Source organism: Lissotriton helveticus, chromosome 3_1, assembly GCF_964261635.1.
Source record: "Lissotriton helveticus chromosome 3_1, aLisHel1.1, whole genome shotgun sequence".
Taxonomy (NCBI): Eukaryota; Metazoa; Chordata; class Amphibia; order Caudata; family Salamandridae; genus Lissotriton; species Lissotriton helveticus.
The window spans coordinates 295832060-295851962 of NC_136061.1; the positions used below are offsets into that span (position 1 = coordinate 295832060).

The 19903-nt window shown below is 48.4% G+C and overlaps 1 protein-coding gene across 1 annotated transcript in view; it reads right to left on the minus strand.

Moving 5' to 3' along the window:
• The window catches only part of CLTC (clathrin heavy chain), a 987367-nt gene that overhangs the window by 313725 nt on the left and 653739 nt on the right, over positions 1 to 19903 (minus strand). The window contains exons 23-24 of the mRNA XM_078679837.1: positions 13142 to 13306; positions 12569 to 12676 (exon numbers count right to left, since the gene is read on the minus strand). Of these exons, the coding sequence (XP_078535963.1) occupies positions 12569 to 12676; positions 13142 to 13306 (273 nt within the window). The remainder of the gene's footprint in view (positions 1 to 12568; positions 12677 to 13141; positions 13307 to 19903) is intronic.

Consider the following 19903-nt stretch of genomic DNA (forward strand, 5'->3'; position numbering starts at 1 on the left):
CACCGGGAGATGGTCCTCTTGTGCACCGCTTTCCCCTTCTTAGCGCCCACGTAACCAACAAAGAGTTGGTCATCCACCCGGAACTGGCGTGTGCGATCCAAGTAGAATGAGAGCGCACGTTTTGGGTCCAGACGGTGGAGCCGCTCTTCCTCTTTAGAGGGATGCGGTGGCGGGAAGAAGGTTGGCAAGGTGATAGACTGCCCGATGTGAAAGGCCGTGACAACCTTGGGCAGGAAAGAAGGTTTGGTACGAAGCACCACTTTGTCCGGATGGACGGAAAGGAAGAGTACAAGAAAGAGCCTGGAGCTCACTCACTCTCCTGGCAGAGGTGATGGCAACCAGGAAAGCAGTCTTCAAAGTCAGAAGGCGAAGAGGACAGTTGTGAAGTGGCTCAAAGGGAGCGCACATCAGGAATGTTAAAACCAGGTTCAAGTCCCACTGAGGCATCACAAACGGAACAGGAGGAAACGTGTGAGTGATGCCCTTAAGAAATCTGTTTACGATAGGGGACTTGAACAAAGAAGGCTGATACGGTAGCCTGAGAAAGGCTGAAAGGGCAGAAAGGTAGCCCTTGATAGTGCCCAGAGCAGAGCCCTGCTGGGCAAGAGAAAGAAGGAAGAGAAGAACCTCAGAAAGAGGGGCAGAAAGAGGATCCACAGCCTTTGCTGTGCACCATGCCACAAATCTGTTCCACCTGCAGGCGTATACCGACTTTGTGGAGGGACGCCTGGCTGCCAGAATGATGTTACAGACTTCAGGAGGCAAGTCAAATGGCCTCAACTGTCGCCGCTCAATCTTCCAAGCATGGAGGTGGAGACTGGACAGGTTCGGGTGGAGGACCGTCCCCTGCTGCTGCGACAGAAGGTCCTCCTGAAGAGGCAGACGAACCGGGGGATCGACTGACATACTGAGTAGCTCTGGATGACTTGGGCCCGGTCGCGCTTGATCTTCTTCAGCACTCTGGGCAGAAGTGGTATAGGCGGAAAGGCGTACAACAGACCGCAACTCCACTCGCGACGAAAAGCGTCTCCGAGCGAGTGCCGCCTTGGAAATTCCAACGCGCAGAACTGATGACATTGCGCGTTCTCTTCGGTGGCGAATAGATCTAACCAAGGCTCTCCCCATCGTTGAAAGAGGCCTTGCGCCACGTCCGAGTTCAGACGCCATTCGTGATCCATCATGCACCGACGGCTGAGCTCGTCCGCCCTGGCGTTCAGAGAACCTGCCAGGTGTTGAGCCACCAGGGTCACCCCCTGGCGTTCCAGCCATTGCCAAAGGCGAAGAGCCTCTTGACAAAGGATCCACAACCCCACCCCGCCTTGTTTGTTGCAGTACCACATGGCGGTGGTGTTGTCCGTGAACACCTGCACTACACTCCCCCGGACAGAGGGGAGGAATGCCTTCAGTGCCAGACGAATCGCCCTGAGCTCCAACAGGTTGATGTGGAGCCGGGTCTCCGCCGGAGACCAGAGGCCTCTGATCTCCGCCTCTCCCATGAGGCCACCCCAGCCCTGGAGGGACGCGTCCGTCACAACTACGTGCTCCGGTTGGGGAAGGGAGAGGGATCTGCCGCTGACCCAATCGCGGTCCGTAAGCCACCACTGCAGCTGTCTCGCAGTGCCCTCCGAGATCAGGACGTGGTCGGATAGGTTGCCCTGATGCTGGGCCCACTGAAACTTCAGGTCCCACTGCAGAGCCCGCATCCGCCACCTGGCGTGATGCACCAGTAGGATGCAGGAGGCCATCAGCCCCAGAAGCCACAGCGTCAACCTGACCGAAACCCGGGATAACGGCTGAAAGATGGGAATCAGAGCCTGAGTATCCCGGACCCGCTGTTTGGGCGGATAAACCCGAAACCGCGCCGAGTCCAGAACCTCTCCGATGAAGAGGAGCTTCTGAGAGGGACACAGGTGTGACTTCGGCACATTGATGGAGAACCCCAGCTGGTGCAGGAGGTCTGCCGTCGTCTGGAGGTGGCTGACGACTGTCTGGGGCGAGCCCGCCTACAACAGCCAGTCGTCGAGGTAGGCGAAGACTGAAACCCCTAACCTGCGCAGATGAGCTGCGACCAATGCCATCACCTTTGTGAACACCCGTGGGGCGCTGGTAAGGCCGAAGGGGAGCACGGTGAACTGCAAGTGCTCGTGGCCCACCATGAACCGCAGGTAGCGCCGGTGGGCAGGCAGGACGGGGATGTGAAAGTAAGCGTCCTGCAAGTCCAACGCTACCATCCAGTCTCCTGGGTCCAGGGCAGCCAGGACCTGAGCCAGTGTCAGCATCTTGAACTTCTCCTTCCGGAGGAAGCCGTTGACGTCCCGTAGGTCCAAGATAGGGAGTAGGCCCCCTTTGCCCTTCTTGGGTACCAGAAAGTAGTGGGAGTAGCAACCACACCCTACTTCTGGCCCAGGAACGCGCTCGATGGCCCCCTTGGCCAAGAGGGCCGTAACTTCCTCCTGCAGAAGTCGCAAGTGATCCCCCGATACACGGTGGTTCTGCGGTGGCATGGCTGGAGGAGTCGCCTCGAAGGGGAGGGAGTAGCCCCTTCGGACGATTTGCAGCACCCACCTGTCCGATGTGACTGTGCGCCAGTGGAGGTGGTGATGGCGAACCCTGCCCCCCACTGGCGTCACATGGGCCTGAAAGCACGGACTAGGAGGGTTTTGAGGCGGATGCTGCGGGGGAAGGTGTGGACTGATCTCGCCGCTGCCCCCGACCACCTGGACGGCGGTTCCCACAGCCGCCACCGCGTTGGGTATTGCCCTGCGGTGCGTGGCTGGCGGCACGTGTGGGCGCACTCCTTCTGTGGCCACGAAAGGAGTGATAGGCAGCCGATTGCTGGCGCTGGCCTGAGAGGCCTAAGGACTTGGCCGTAGCCCTGGAGTCCTTAAAACGCTCAAGCGCATGGTCTGCCTTGTCGCCAAAGAGGCGACGGCCATCGAACGGCATGTCCATAAGCGTGTTCTGGACATCTGCCGAGAAGTTGGCGGACCTCAGCCAGGCGTGGCGTCTGACCGCCACCGTCGTTGCCATCGCTCTACCCAGTGAGTCAGTGGTATCCAGCCCACACCGGATGGAATACTTGGCTGCATCCCGCCCTCCACAAGGGCTTGGCCGAGTTTGGCCCGCACCTCCAACGGACACTCTGGCAGCACTTCCGCGACCTTATCCCACACAGAGTGGGTGTAACGTCCCAAGAGGCAGGCGGTGTTAGAAGACCGCAGGCCGAGGCTAAGTGATGAGAAGATCTTCTTCCCATACTGGTCATACCTCTTGGATTCCCGGTCCGGGGGGGCGGACGGGAATGCGGTCTGGGAATTGGAGGCCTGGATGATCAAGCTCTCGGGGGTAGGGAGGGAGGACAGGAAACATGGGTCGCCCGGGGCTGGGCGGTGGCGTCTGGCCACGTTCCTATCTACGGGCGAACCCGTAGCGGGCTTGGACCAAGTGCCCAGCAGAACGTCGGTCAAGGCCTCATTAAAAAGCAGCAGAGGCTCGGCCGAGCTTGACTGCGGTTTAAGGACCTCAGTGAGGAGGTTAGTCCTCACGGCCGCGACGGGGAGCTCAAGGCCCAAGGCCTTGGCAGCCCTCATCAGCACCACACTAAGTTGCCCCCTCCTCCGATGCCACGGAAGGAGGGGAGACAAAACCAGTGTCTGGAGAGGTGTCCAGGCCACTGGCCTCCCCAAGGTCTCCTGTCCAGTCCTCATGAGACTGACACTCCCTGGTCAGAGGGTCCTCAGACCCTCCCAGTCCTCTTCATCACCCATCTCCTGAAATTCAGGGTTCTCATCCAATGGGGCCTGCTCGTAGAGAGGGAACTCTCCAACCGGCGTCTGGAGCGGCGCCCATCGGGGCCGTCCCGACGCCGGAACAGGAATGAAGGTGGAACCGGGGACGGCGCCGCCCGAGGCCGGCGCCGGAGGAGACACCTGAGGGTCCGACGCCGGGGAGGTCGTCAGATCCACCGGCGACGAACCAGATCCTGAAGGAGGACCAGCGGCATCCTGCTGCGCCGGGCCCGAAGGCGCCGGCGGCGTCGGAACAACTGGACCCCTCGGCGCCGGGCCCGAAGGCGCCGGCGGCGTCGGAACAACTGCACCCCCCCGGCGCCGGGCCCGAAGGCGGCGGCGGCGCGCCAAAGCACCCGACTGCGTCGGGGCCGGAGCCGCCGACCCGCTAGGGCCCCCAGACGGGTCTGCTGGGCCCGAAGGCGCCGCGGAGCCCGTCGGAGGAGAGAGTTTCCTCATGGCCACGAGGAAGCGCTCGACCTCCTCCGGCGTCGCGTTCAGCCCAGGGACCGGAGGGTGTGGAGCTGCACGCGGCGCCCGCGACTCCGACAGAGCCGCGTGGGCGGTGTCACCCGAACCCCCCGGCCGCATCGCGCGAGCGTCAGGGGGGGGGGGGGGGGGAGTCCGAGGAGCGATGACGCCGCTTGGACTTCTTGTGCCTCTTACCTGACGACGACTTCGACCCGGAGGAGTGCGGCCTACTCTCGGAGCTGTGATGGCTCCGAGCCCGCGACCTGTCCCTCGACCTCCCATGGGATCGGGACCTCTCACGGCGCGGGGCTGACTGCCGGAGTTCGAGGCGCCTACGGGACCGCTCCCGCCTGGCTTTCAAAGAGAGGGCCCGGCAGTCGGAGCAGGCCTTGTCGTCGTGGTCGACGCCCAAACACAACAAACAGATGCGGTGAGGATCCGTGACCGACATCAGCCGGTCGCAATCGTCACAAGGTTTGAAGCCGGGCATCCCTAAAGGCACCGTGTCGGAGTCGAGAGACTCGAAATAGGATCAAAAAGGATCAAAAAAGTTAGTCAAAAAGTGACTAGGGTTACTGCTTTTTCCAGATCTGCGCTTGCTGGCGCGGAAAAAAGAATAACAGACGTCAGCACGCGGAGGCGGCGTCTAAGTACTCCGACGACGTCATCACGGCGCCCACGACGCCAGACGCGGAGCCGCAGACGACGCCTACCGACACGCAAGGGTACTGCTATGCAAAAAATTCCGGATCCAGTCTGACGCCTGGGGATATTCTAAGGTAAGGAATCTAATACTAACGTGTCTCTTTCAGATATATACATATACATACACACATACATATACATATACATAAACATACACATATATACATATACATACACACACACATACATATACATACATACACATACACACATACACACACACACACACACACACACATACACATATATATTTGTATATGCTCCGGGATCCCGCATATGGACGGGGATACTTCAGTGCTAATCACTATTGATGAGTATCCCCTGGAAGAGAACTTCTGTGGAACAGCGGAGCTGCTCCTCTGCAGGAACCAACATACAACTGGGAGGCTCCAAGACTGCAAAAACCTCATGCCGGATTACACCACTGCACCCAAGTCGCCTAGCTCGAGTTGAAGTGGGTTAACGGTGCCAGACCCTCCAGACTCGAACCCCACCTTGGGTTTCCCCACTGTGGACTTCTTGACGCCACCTGCATCCTTTGTTTGCAGGCCCCCTCTATTTGATCGATTCCGGTGGCAAAAACCCGATGCCTACGGACTCCTCTGCACCCATCACCCCTGGCCCGTAGATAAGAGGACCAGAGGTGTCCCCGAGCATCTGAGGCCTGAGTCCCCCGTTATCCCTTTCCAAACATGCATCCTCTTTTCACAAAGACCCATCCTCACAGCTAACAATGAGCATTCAACGCTTTATTGCACCACTGCACCCAGCCGGCCTAGTGCCACTGGAGGTGACCTGCTGGAGCTGCCTCGGACCTTGCTCCATACTCACCTTAAGTCCAGGAGATTGGTCTCTAAGTCGCCGTACTTTACCTGTATACCATATTTGTTTTTACTCCCATTGGATAACATTGCAGCTTCAGAAAAATGCACGAAGTGTAGACTTTTGAAAACTTAAAGAAAGAATTTCTATCGCAAACGTACTTCCCTGATCATATAGATTCTGGTGCCAAAACATATATAAAGATGTTTTTTTTTAATAAATTGGTGTGGATCTTCTTATTGAGTTGCATCATTTATTGAATGTGTGTATTTTGCAGATATATAACACTCCTCTCTGATAAACCACTAGAAGAGCACCTGGAGATTGATAGAGCAAGCCTCTGTCCACTAGTAAGGGAATACCTTGACTATTTACATGACATACCATATAAAAAAAAACAGCTTCCTACATGGGCCTAATGGTTAAATTGTGTCTCTGTTCAGTCACTTACGGGGCTGTATGGTGTCAGAGCGGAGTTGCATGGAGTCATATGATGAATGCAGGAGCACTACTACCAACTTCTCTAGATCCTGTCTGGCACCTGGAAGATACTCTAAGGTGAGTAATCTGCAGTTAGGAGTATCCATCCTTCAGGTGCTATATTGCAAGATACAATATCTTAAGATCTGGGTACCATAGCCGACCGTAATGTTTTGTGAACAGGCCTGTTGTACGGATGCACAGTATCTTATTGCGAATCATCATGAAGAAAGTTTCTAGTGCCAAATGTACTGCAATCAGTTTCAGAAGACTGATCTTCTTTTGCAGAGAAAACCATTGGCCCTGAATTAGGGGGTTGCTCAAGTGTGCTCCCCACCCTGTGGAGGCAGCTATAATATGATAACTTGCTGCTGAAGCAGGTGGGGGTTTGAGGTTTCGAGGAACAACCTGCTAAAGTAATAACATCTTTGTGTTACGCCATTTTAGTTAGGGCTGAAAACTTAGCTCCATCAACACTAGATTCTTCCACTGACCATTGGCCAGGGATCATTTTCTGGACATACATTCCTGCAGCAGGCAGATCTGCAAACATGTATTTGGAATCATTGCAATGCAAGATGCTATCATACTAACCATGCAACTTCATGACTGTTCAGTCAGAGGACGCAACGTCTGTTAAAGGGGAACCTGCCTTAAGATGTCATTACTGTCATGTTGGGATAAGTTTTGTGTAAGAAAGTGCCCTTTTTTTGCATGGTTGCCCCTACTTTTTTTTTGCCAAACTGTCTATTTACTTCGAGTGTGCTCTGTGTTACTACCAACCAGGTACCCAGAGCCTATGTTCTTTCTCTAAACTGCATTATTACAAAACCTAATTGGCACTCTTTGGCCACATGTCAGTCTCTTGTAAATGGTACCATAGGTACCAAGGGTACTGTGGTCAGGGACGGCATCTTGGGGCTGCAGCATTTATTGTGCCACCCTTAGAGGCCCTCTACCTTAGCACACACAAACTGCCATTGCAGGCTGCGTGTTTTGGTGCAGAACAAAGTGAAGAATCGACAGGACACATCCATGTGTGCTATGCCTACAACCCACTGCCCTGGCATAGGTCAGACACCACTTGAACTAGGTGCACTACACCAGTGTTGAGGGTACAGGTGCATGGGCCCTGTACCCCTACAGTGTCTAAACCAATTCTTAGACATCGTAAGTGCAGTAATGCCATTAAGAGTATATGGTGCTGGGAATTTATTACGAACTCCACAGCACCATAATGGCTTTACTGAAAACTGGGAAGTTTGGTATCAAACTTCTCAGGACATTAAAACCACACTGATGCCAGTGGGATCTTAGAATCTTAGAATTGCCCCTTGAAAAACAACTTAACTCTAGTGTCCTGGCTGAGCGGCTGCTCGCAAGCTGCCACCACCAGACATGTTTTGGACCCCTGGGCAGAGAGCCTGCTGCTCTCGGGGGTCTGAAACAATGCACATCCTGGGACAAGGTGCCAAGCCTCACCACCCAGGATGGGCAGGGTCCACGAAGGGCAAGCTTCAAAGGCTTACCACCTTTGTGAGCCACCCCAGCCATTTTCTGCTTTCAGCAACTGACCCCCACGGGTTCTTCACCCCACTTTGGATGGGAGAATCGGCGGGAAAACCAAGTGAGGAAGGTGTGTGTGCCCACCTTTGCCAACCCCATCCCTCAGGTGGGACAGTAAGCACAACTCTCAGTCCCCAAAATACTGCAGATTGGGGGACCCAGCCCTCCAGAGAGGGGCATATGCCCCCATCCCACTGGAGGGTGGCATAATAGAGGGTGTGTACCCACCCCCAAGGGATGGACCCATTGGTCTCGACCTTTACTTACCTGTAACTCCTCTAAATCTAGCATTTAGGGGCAACCCCCAACCTTGCTTCCTCAGACAAGAACCGACCAGAAGGACTGAAGAAGCGGTGATGGACTAAGAGGAGGAGGACGCCACTGACTAAGCCCCAGCCCTACTGGCCTGTCCCCACCTCGAACCTGCAGAAGCAAACCTCTGGTGTGTCTGCAGCCAGCAACCTCAAGAACCCCAAGGATCTGCCCTGCCTTCCAAAGAAAAGATTTTTGTCTCCTGTGAACACAGGATTTGTTCACCAACAGGCTCCAGCTCCAGGAAAATCTGCGAGTCTGCACCACTCTGCACCCGATGCCCACGGCCTGAATTTGAGTGGCCCAACACCATGAGGGGGTCTCCCCGGTGAGCCAGACCCAAGAACCAGTGATTCCGGACTTGCCTCAAACCGACACCTGCAGCCTCAAACTGGAAGGTCCCCCCCAACCGCGACCAGGAGCTTGTAAGAAGATCCAACAATAAACAACATACCTGCACCTGACGCCCCAGGGCCTTGGGTGACAAAACCAACTGTTTCCAACCAACCCCCAGCATCCCAACTTACCTCTCCATGTGGCGGTTGCACTCAGAAGACATTTGTCGCCGAGCCTGCAGTGTGTTTACAAACCGGAGAATCCCCATTGAAAGTAACAGAGCACCTGAAGACAAACCAGCACCTGGCACCTGGCCACCCTAGTGCCGCTGAGGGTGCACTTTTGGTGCTCACTTGAACTCCCATTTGCCCTAAGCTTAAGTCTGGGAGCTTTGCTCCCACAACCTTGTGGCCTGCTCGTAAGCACCCACCAACCCGAGGCCATCTATCCCCATTGGATAACACTGGGCCTCATCACTCTGCACCCGGGCGCCCTAGTCCAGCTGAGGGTGTAAAAAGAGTGCATCCTTGACCCTGGGGAACCCCTGAGTCTAACACCAGAAACCCAACTCCCACAACAAAGTACTTACCTGTTAACTGATAACACTATTTCTTCCCATAGGATAACATGAACTGTTTTTCTATGAAAAAGTTTCTAAGTGTGGAGTTTGAAAATCTATAAAAGTCTATAAAACTGTAACCAAATAACAAACTCTTTTACTTACCTGTTAACAAGAAATATCCTAGAGCAGTATCCAGGTATACCACACTGTGTAAGAAAAGTAATCGGTAAAGTAACCTACTTGACATTCTATTGAAAAGTCAATACAAAGTATATGTACAATATTTCAAAGCATTGCATTACCAGTGATTCTACTGTAATCAAAGTATATTTACAACTGCAATTCAAACTGTAATATTTCTGCACAGTATAAATCACTTACCTGTGCCGGGCTCGCTTGGTTCTAGAAAAAAAAAATAACTGAAAGAATATTTTTATACATACAGAATTGGTCTGAGTTCAATCTTTGAGTGTGTGTGATACTCATTTGCTGATTGAGTGTGTACAGCAAATGCTTAACATTACCCTCTGAAAAGTCCTTACTGCTCGACCATACCATCACAAATAGACCCTAAGGTGCTATCTACTTTTACCTCTGCCTACCTTTGAGGTTCCACTGGACTTTTTGCATACTATACCTCACTTTGGTATAGTATATACAGAGCCAGCTTCTTACAGCACCCTTCAAGGGGCCTCCAGTTTCTCTCAATGGAAAAGTTTCCTCGATCCCAAACTCAGTCACTGTCTTAGGATAGCCCCAGCACTGTAGTGTGCTTAAAAACATTCCCTCCTGTAACGGACAGCCTGTTTGTTTTTAGAGGTCTGGGAGCTGAACTATTTCATTCTCCGTAGTACCGTGCTAAAGCCAAATATGCAGACATATTGGTCTTATTTATTTATTTAGCTCAACCCAGCCAAGAGTTATTCTCGTAATACCTTTTATTGATCTGTTCTGGTCAATTCATTAGTGGTTGACGATAGTACAGTGTGCTCATTTCTTGCTTCAAGACATTTTAGTACTTTTAGTCTAACAAAATGCTTGCAGTTTTGAAAAGTACACCTAAAAACAATTGTTTAGAAAAAAAGGGGATGTCTTTTCGTGGTGCATAGTGGGACATGGGAAGCGATCATGGGCGACCTCAAACCGAAACAGCTAATTTGAACAAAAACTACTGCTAAAATTGGCACCAAACACTAGATGGCAGGAGTGTGCAAAGTGTGATCTAGAGCAGCACACTCCTGCCTGAATGGCTGTTAGTAAAAAAAAAAAAAGTCAGAAGGGAAACCATTTTCTATAAAAACAAGTATTTGCAATGTAATAGGTCTCGCATTCATGCAAGTTTGAGCTGCTGGCATTATAAAATATTTTGCCTTTTATTTATGTTTTAGGTTTTGAAACAAAAAGCATTGTCATTTACAATACTAATAGCTTCTCTCGCAAATGCGAGATCTAAAACATTGCAAAATTGCAAATGCTTGCTCTAACTTGCTTGCAGTCCAGCAGCACCTGTTGCTGAGCGAGACAGGGTGGTGTGCTGCGGATCTCCATGAGACATGTAACACCTGTGCATGCAGCCAGTTTCCATCAATTAATTTTATCAAGGAGTCCAAGTCACATTGGGGTTCAATTGTCTACTACAGTGAGACGAAGTCTTTAGCACCTTCGTCAAATTTTATGGATGTTCATTTTTATATCACCTACGTAGGCGCCATCTTAGAATGGGATGACTAAAAGCAGCAGGGGACATAGGTGGTCCCAATACTCACGATGTGATTAGACTCCTTCATATGTAATATAAGAAGAATCCATGCACTTAACCCTCCATCTCCCATTTCTAAGTAAAGTCACAACCAATAGCAGGCGGTATAGGGTCCCACGTTTTGATATTGTCAGACTACGCCATTTTCGAACGAGCTGGGAAGACACTACCCCGCCCCCCACCTCGCCTAAATGCCACCGCCCAATGCCTGGAAATGCTGTTGCATCCTGACCCGATACTAGCGCTGTACGTTAAGGATCACATGTGTCTATGGAAGAATATATAGACATTTACTGTCAAAAGGGAATTTGGAGCAGATGGTCCGTACACCTAAGTCTCCCGGGGAGAGGGGACGTGGGTAGCAGCCAGAGCTGCTGATGGGGCAAATGAGGAGCATGGTTCTAATATCAGCGTTGTCTCAGTTCCCTGTGTTTTTGGGCAAATTATTATCCCCCAAGACTCTAAACAATCAATATGCAGTTTTTTTCTTTCTTATGTGCTGTCATGCAATGTAAGTGATGGTTACGCGTAGCGCTCCTATAACTTAGGGTCGGGTTTTCGTTTTAAAAAACAGTTAAAAGAAAGCTGGGACGTGTTGTGCGTCCTATACATAGCGCTATATCTTGCTCTCATATACAACAATCCGCCTTCCAAATTTCAGAATAGCCTTAGATAGGGTGGAATGCACCTTCCCTCTCCAGGAATGGTACCCCCCGGGTCAACAGAAGAGCGCCGCCTCTCCCTCCATCTAGAGCGCATCATCACACAGTGCATTGACATGAATCTAATGCAACTTCAAAAGAAAAAAAAAGCATGGAACCGAACCCAGTTGTGCGCGCGCACCACAGAGGAGCGGGAATCGAAACCAGAGGTGCGCGCACACCACAGAGGAGCAGGGGCGAGGGAGCCTGTTGTCTGTGCCGCTCCTGCAGCACTTAATAGACACCGATGGGAATGGGCGGAGCAAAGCCGGAACATGCGCCCGCCTTTGCCCAATTTTGTGCTGTATTTCTTTTTTAAAGCACGCTAAAGTCAATTGCAGCCGGCGAAAGCAAAACCAAACGCACAAGCGTGTGGTCTGCTTTCAGAACCCTCTACATGAGGTCTAGTACTGCACACTGCAACGCTAGGCGCGAGACCTAAAATGGTGAAAAGGGCAGAGCTGAAGAAAAGAACTGAAGCAGCATCCAGTATAAAGGGATACCACGGCTGCTGGGAAGTTTAAAGGTGCAAGGTCAAATTTAAATTTTGGTGAGCTGCTCCAGATCTCACTCACTTCAACTCTTTCTTTACTTTAGTCCTTTAAAATTATTTCAGGAAATATAGTTTCAACAAATTAGTTTAGCACTGTTAGTTTATTCAATAGTGGTGCAAGTGTGTTTATACATATAAAAATAATGTATTGTCTCAAACAGAAAAAGATCTATTGTAAAAATGCTCCCAGTATCCATGCTTCGGTGAAGATCCCATGATGAACAATTATGCTTCATTTGTATACAACTCATTTGAAAAAGAGTATCACTACGCATGGGGACACACATTCCTCTATGAACTAACAGCATTCTGTGTGTTTATGCAGCCATTACTCAATCAAACAAGAACAAACCACAACCATTCTTCTAGCTTTCATAAAATAACTTCGAAGTCACCCTTTTGTTTGGAAGCATCTACTCACAACAAACATGTAATTGTGTCTGTATGGTTTAGCTATATGTACATGTACAATCTGACATGGTTAAAACTTCATCATCTCAGACACCTCCTTACCTGATAATAGTTAATTAACTCTTCCAGTTCATCTGCATGCACCACTATATGGAGACCACACATCTGAGCCAGCCGGAACTCTTTCCCATCGACACAAGCAAAACAGACCTGCAGTTCAGGAGACATTGAGGCACTGTTATCACTTCACTGACCATCTATAAAAGTTAGCTTGCTTAGGATTATCATACTGAACACCTATTTAACTGATTAAAATAAAAATGTTAGATATTAATCAAATATTTTTTGAAAGGTAATCTTCCAGTGAATGTTTCTTACAAAGAGTTAGTTCTTAAAAAAAAAGAAAAAATTATATATTTTAACTGACCTAATCAAAGATGCCACAGGCTTGGACAAAGAAAGACCAGCATATTCTGTCAAAAACACCCAACTGGAAATAAGAATATGTTGTGCTAATTTTCTGTTCATAACTAGAACTGATTTAAATGTTCAATTCTCGCAAAACAGTTGAGAGGAAATCTGTTATGTGAATTGGCTCTAATTTCCGCAAAGTCTACACTGCTTCATGCACAAGATCAACAATAATCCAACGTAAATTTCTGCAGTTTTGTTCACCTCTTTCCATGTGCGGGTGCTGTTGGCTTTCCGGGCTCCATCTACAGCAGCTTGGTATTCTCCGAGATGCACCAGTGTGGAAGCCAGGCGCCCAAAGTTGGAAACATTGTTGTACAGCAACTTTGCAGCATCATACATTTTCTCATCATAGCAGCGATCACCAACCTAAGCATTTTTATGTGGTGAAAAAAGCAAAGACAAGGATGGAAAAACTCATCTATACCACAAGTTGCATTTCTTTAAAATGTAAACACAATACACTCATCAATATCTAAATCAGGGGTCTCCAACCTTTTCTATAACAACAGCTACTTCTGTTCAATAAAAATCATGCCGATTAGTGTTGTTTTTAGACAACATTCGCTGCAATGCAAGTAAGATTTTATCAACTTGCAATTTAGATACATTTTAGAAATTCCAATTTTTTTTTCAAAAACAACCTAATATAAGCACTGACAAAACATACATTTTGATCTTGAGTACACACTTTTCAATAATTTTTGAATGCATATGTTAACTCAGCCAACCAATACCTCTAATTTAGTAGGCTGGGCTGCACACAGGAGAGCTAATTATAGGTGGGTGAAGAGCTACCAGTAGCTCACAGGCTACTCTGAGATACCTGATCTAAATGATGGCAGGGTGAAACAGTCCAGACATAAGGTTCAGTATATCAGATCTTATGTTAAAATAACACACTAATCATATTCTTCTTGGTTGTGAAACTCTGTTAGTCATGTAGCTTATTTTACTATTATGCTAGATTACGGCATTCTACCATAGTCTATCTTGATTTGGGTATTTTGTACGAACAGTTATCAATACCATTTGGAATCCTGAAGAGAGATTAGTGCTATCCAACAAAACCTATCGCCACTGCCAGGATGCCATGAATTTCGTAGGGAGCATCTACAGAGAAAACAATATAAGTACACTGCCATACCTTTCAAATTGTTCTCTGTCACTAATCAACATGTACTTCTTGCATACTGGTAAATGGTGGAACAGTTGTGCGACATCAAGCCCTGCATTAGAGGCAATGTTTATAAATTCTAATCTTGTGTTTCTAACTCTAGTTTCTTAATCTCCTACCCACTTCCATGCAAATACTCCTCTAGCAAATGTGGCGAAGAAAAATGTTCACTGCATATTAATGCCACATGCAGTGATGCTGGATATACATTTTGTATTTCATCGAGAGAAGATGCTTAAGTGCAATGAAACAATATCACTGCACAAAGTGTCTACAGGCCAGTTGAAAAGGGAGTGTGTACAAGTCTCCATCAGCCGTCTGTAGATCTGAGCATACAATAATGTCATATGAAACAACTGTCAAAAGTACTGTAGATGAGATTCAACACGACTGGCACCAGGGGTCAACGAGTTGACTTGTTATGACAAACTGCAGCAGTCGTTCTAAAAAGACATTTTAGTACAGTGCCCTAGGATAGAAACAGCATGCAAACCCACGCTACAATGACCTTCGAATTCGAAACATCCCGTTTCCGTATGTCATTTTCTAAATTCCACATGGTGCTTAGCCTGCAAATTATTTAAAGAATGTGTCACAGTGAGCATTGTGTGTTTTACATATCTATACTTCTTGAGGTCAGGCTGTCATAAACAAATGTAAAAGTCTTCATCTATTGGGTATAATATATTCTACAAAAGTACTACAATTGCTCCAGTGCACATAACTCCAAGAAGATTAAAACGAGTGAAGAAATCATGAAGGGTGACAGCTAAAGTGATGGGTGGATATATCGAGAAGAGTAAGGGGGAAATTTAGTTTAAGGTGTGTGGTGGGAAGAGTCACAAAAGGGTTTGAAAGAAATAAAGCAGAGGAAATTAACAGCCTCAGAAATAAAATATACATAATCGTTGACTGGATGCTTTCATTTTGATAACAGTAGTTCCGTTGGTTGGAAATCATGGTGTGCAGAATTTTGTTGTGCAGGAAACTATGCACATACATTTTATTGTTTTATATAAGGTGGGTATGCAAATCCGCATTATGTAGTATGCTATGTTTGTACCTTTGATTACTGTGGGGAGGAGCATCATGACTCATGAGAAGCTAAGATCGAGTGAGCTGCAACGCAGTGCCCTGCCCATCCTCAGAAATGGTAATAAATAGCTTCTACTCTCCGCACCGACACATATTCCTTGTATCTTGCCATTTTTCATGCATATCTGGTTTAACAAACCATTTAACCAAAACCAGAAATCATGGGGTTAAATTCTTTGCTTATGCCCAGTTGTGTGTACTATGAATACATACACATATCTATATACATATATATGCATATATACACACACACAATCTTAACTGGAGTGTCCGGCTGACCACAACTTTCCTCGGACTCCAGTGAGGAAGTGAAGAGATATATACACACACATAGGGGTGTGCATTTGTCGTAGCTGTGAAAATAAATGTTGGCCAATTAAGTATGCTATTTAGGGCATCTGTACTAATAAACACATTCATTATTAAAGTGCAAAGGTCAAATTCGAGTTTATTAGCACAGAACAGAAAACCGGGCGAAGGATTACACTTTACAGCCTCAAGAATGCAAATAAATATTTTACATACGGAAACAACTCTTAATAGTTGTGAGTTGTCTTAAAGGTGCCTTTATCTTACAGAACAAATATAACCAAATGAATTCTGGGCTGGGAGACAATATGGCAGCCCGTTTTCTATGTTTCAAAACAGTGCCATGTAATATGTTATTAACCTATCAGGGGAGGCAGAATACAGCCTGACAGCTGACTGAGTCAGAGCATTATTTTGTGCTGGGTACGCGGTCACTGAACTAAGTCCCCGAATTTGGACTGTGTTTTCCTCAGTTGCGGTATGTATTGGCCAACATCCTGCGATACACAGTGATTTTACATGGCCTGAATTGAAGGGGACATAAAACTACAGGCGGAGTGGGTACTATCTGCAACCCGCAGTCCTCTATGGTTCCTCCAATGGGAGTATATATATATATATATATATAGATATATATCTATCTATCTATACTCCGTGTTACCACCTCCAATCCCCCAGGACTGGCGAAGCAGGAGACAGACCACGAACTTTTCAGGTAACTGATTTTTTTATTTGCAGATCTTAGTGGTACAACTATGTGTGTATATATATATATATATATGTGTGTATATATATATATATATATATATATATATATATATATATATATATATATATATATATATATATATATATATATATATATATATATATATATATATATATATATATATATATATATATATATATATATATATGTGTATATATATGTGTATATATATGTGTGTATATATTGAATATGCTACTTACCAGTATGCATCTGTTCTTGGCATGTAGGGCTGCTAACATTCATATCTGTTGTATTAGATCGCCGCCTAGTGTTGGGTCCGGATGATCGCACATTGTTGTCCTGGAAGAGTCTTCGAAGTATCCTGAGATAGGTGGCTCCTCCCCTGGACTACAGTGCGCATGGGCATCGGCTCCATCCCCAGATTGTTTTTAGCCATTGTGGCAGAGATGGAGTGTAAAGTGTAAAGGATGTCCATGCTAATGATTGAATACAAGAGTATGTCTGCAGCTGTGACAGGCACCGGGGAGGAGGGTGGGCGATATGAATGTTAGCAGCCCTACATGCCAAGAACAGATGCATACTGGTAAGTAGCATATTCAGTTCGAGGCATGTGGGCTGCTAAATTCATATCTGTTGCATAAAATAAATAGCAGTCCCTCCATTAGCGGCGGTTGCCTGTGCCAGCTGCAGAAACCTGAAAAAGTGTTTTGAGAACAGCCTGTCCTACAGCAGCTTGCTGCTTGGAATGTACATCAACACAGTAGTGTTTTGTAAAGGTATGTGGAGTAACCCACGTGGCTGCTCTGCAAATATCTTCTAAAGGAATGTTCCCCAGGAAAGCCATAGATGCCCCCAATTTGCGTGTGGAGTGCGCCCTTGGGGGTATTGTCAAGGTACGTTTAGCCTTTTGATAACATATTTGGATGCACTTAACGATCCACCTGGCTATTCCTGCTTTGGAAATAGGGTTGCCCTTGTGCTGTGGCGCGAAGGCAACAAAAAGCGGTTATGTTTTCCTAAAGTGTTGTGTCCTGTCAATGTAGTACATTAACGCCCTCTTGACATCTAAAGTATGAAGCATTCTTTCCGCCACCGTTTGTGGGTTTTGGAAGAATGCCGGCAAGTCAATAGTTTGGTTGAGATGAAACTGTGACACCACCTTCGGAAGGAATTTTGGGTTAGTACGTAGTACCACCCTATTTGGATGAATCTGAATGAATGGCTCTTGGATTGTGAGCGCTTGTAGCTCACTAACCCGCCTCAGTGATGTAATGGCTATTAGGAAAGCGACTTTCCACGTTAGGAACTGGAGTTCACACGAGTGCAGTGGCTCAAAAGGTGGTCCCATCAGTCTGGTGAGGACCACATTGAGGTTCCACACCAGAGCTGGCGGTGTTCTTGGGGGAATGACTCGTTTCAGGCCTTCAAGGAAAGCTTTAATGGCAGGCACCCTGAAGACAGAGAGATGCTGCCTATTCCGAAGATAAGCTGCTATGGCGGATAGATGTATCCGAATAGAAGTGTACGCCAGATTGCACTTGTAAAGATGTAACAGATAGCAAATGATGTTAGGGATAGATGCATCTAGCGGGTTGATGTTATTGGCTGTACAGTAAATGACAAAACGCTTCCATTTTGCAGCATAGCATGCTCTGGTAGTAGGCTTTCGTGCCTCCTTGATGATGTCCATGCATTCTGGAGGTAGGTGAAGGTATCCAAACTCTAGGACTTCAGGAGCCAGATCGCCAGGTTGAGCTGTTGCGGGTCTGGATGCTGAATGTCTCCATGGTTCTGCGTCAAAAGTCTGGGCGTGAGGCGCAGCCTTTGATGCGGCACCACCGAGAGTTCGAGGAACGTGGTGTACCATGCTTGGCGCGCCCACGTTGGAGCAACCAGGATGAGAGTCATCGAGTGCTGCCTTAGCTTTCTTGCCACCAGCGGTATCAGAGGGGCTGGCGGAAAAGCGTACGCAAATCTGCCTGACCAGTTCATCCATATCGCATTCCCCTGCGACTGTGGGTGAGGGAACCTGGCGGCAAAGTGTTGGCATTTTGCGTTTTCGTTTGTGGCAAACAGGTCTATCTCCGGATGACCCCACTGCTGGAAGTACGGGTGGAGTACAGACGGGTGCAACTCCCACTCGTGCATTTGATGGCTGTATCTGCTGAGCAGATCCGCCATCTGATTGTCCTTGCCCGGGAGGTGTTCTGCCATGAGGAAAATGTTCCTCTGAATGGCCCACTTCCACATGCCCTGAGCCAGATGAGACAGCTGTGGCGAGTGGGTGCCCCCCTGCTTTTGAATGTAGTACATCGCGGTCATGTTGTCCGTCCGGACTAACACTACCTTGTTGCACAGATGTACAAGGAAGGACTTGAGCGCCATGAAGATTGCCATCAGTTCGAGATAGTTGATGTGCATCTTTTGTTGCTGCGTCGTCCATAGTCCCTGCACCGTGTAAGTGAGCAGATGAGCTCCCCATCCCTGGAGAGATGCGTCCGTTGTCAGGATAATCTGTGGCACTGGCTCCTGGAACAGTCGGCCCTTGCAAAGGTTGTGTGGAGTCCACCAATGCAGAGAGTCGTATGCCCGACTGGTAACCAACACTAGGTCTGTCAATTGTCCTTGAGCCTGCGTCCACTGATTCGCTAAGCACTCCTGGAGCGGACGCATATGTAGACGTGCGTGAGGGACTATGAAGATGCAGGAGGCCATCATGCCAATCAACTGCATGAACACTCTCGCTGGAAGCGAGTGTTGCGGTCTGAACTTTTGGATTAGCGACTGCATGCTGTCTATCCTGACTTGGTTTGGCTGGGCCATGGCCGTCAGGGTATTGATTGTCGCACCTAGAAACTGCCGGACATGCGCCGGCTGAAGATGCGACTTTGGGTAGTTCAGCGAGAAGCCCAGATCGTGAAGGAGGTGAATGGTAGTTGACATGTCCGCGGCGCACTGTTGTTCCGACTTGGCTTGAAGGAGCCAGTCGTCTAGGTAGGGGTAGACATGGATGTTCTGCCTCCTGAGGTGCGCCGCCACTGTCGCCAGACACTTGGTAAACACTCTTGGGGCTGTGGTCACTCCGAAGGGTAGGACCTTGAACTGACAATGGTTGCCTTGGATAGTGAATCTGAGGTATTTCCTGTCGGATGGGTGTAGTGGAATGTGGAAATAAGCATCCTTGAGGTCCAAGGTTGCTAAGAAGTCCCCTTGGTTTAACAAGGGGAGAATCTGTTGCAGTGTAAGCATATGGAAATGTTCTGAAAGTATATACAGGTTGAGGGGACGCAGATCCAGAATGGGTCTGAGAGATCCGTCCTTCTTTGGAATAAGGAAGTACAGGGAATATACCCCTGTGCCCTCCTCCTCCTCCGGCACGAGCTCGATTGCGCCTTTTTGCAGCATCACCACTACCTCCTGCTGCAATAAGTGCAAATGCTCTGCGGACATAGGCCGTTGCCTTGGTGGAATGTTGGGTGGAGTGGATTTTAACTCTAGACAATAACCGTACTGGACAAGTTGTCGCACCCACCTGTCTGTGGTGATGTTTCTCCAGACGGGCAGGAACTGCTGTAGTCTCCCCCCGACAGGTGTTAAGTGGTCGGGGGGCAGTGACAGAGAGTCACTGTTTGCTTGGGGCAGAGGAGCGGGAGTT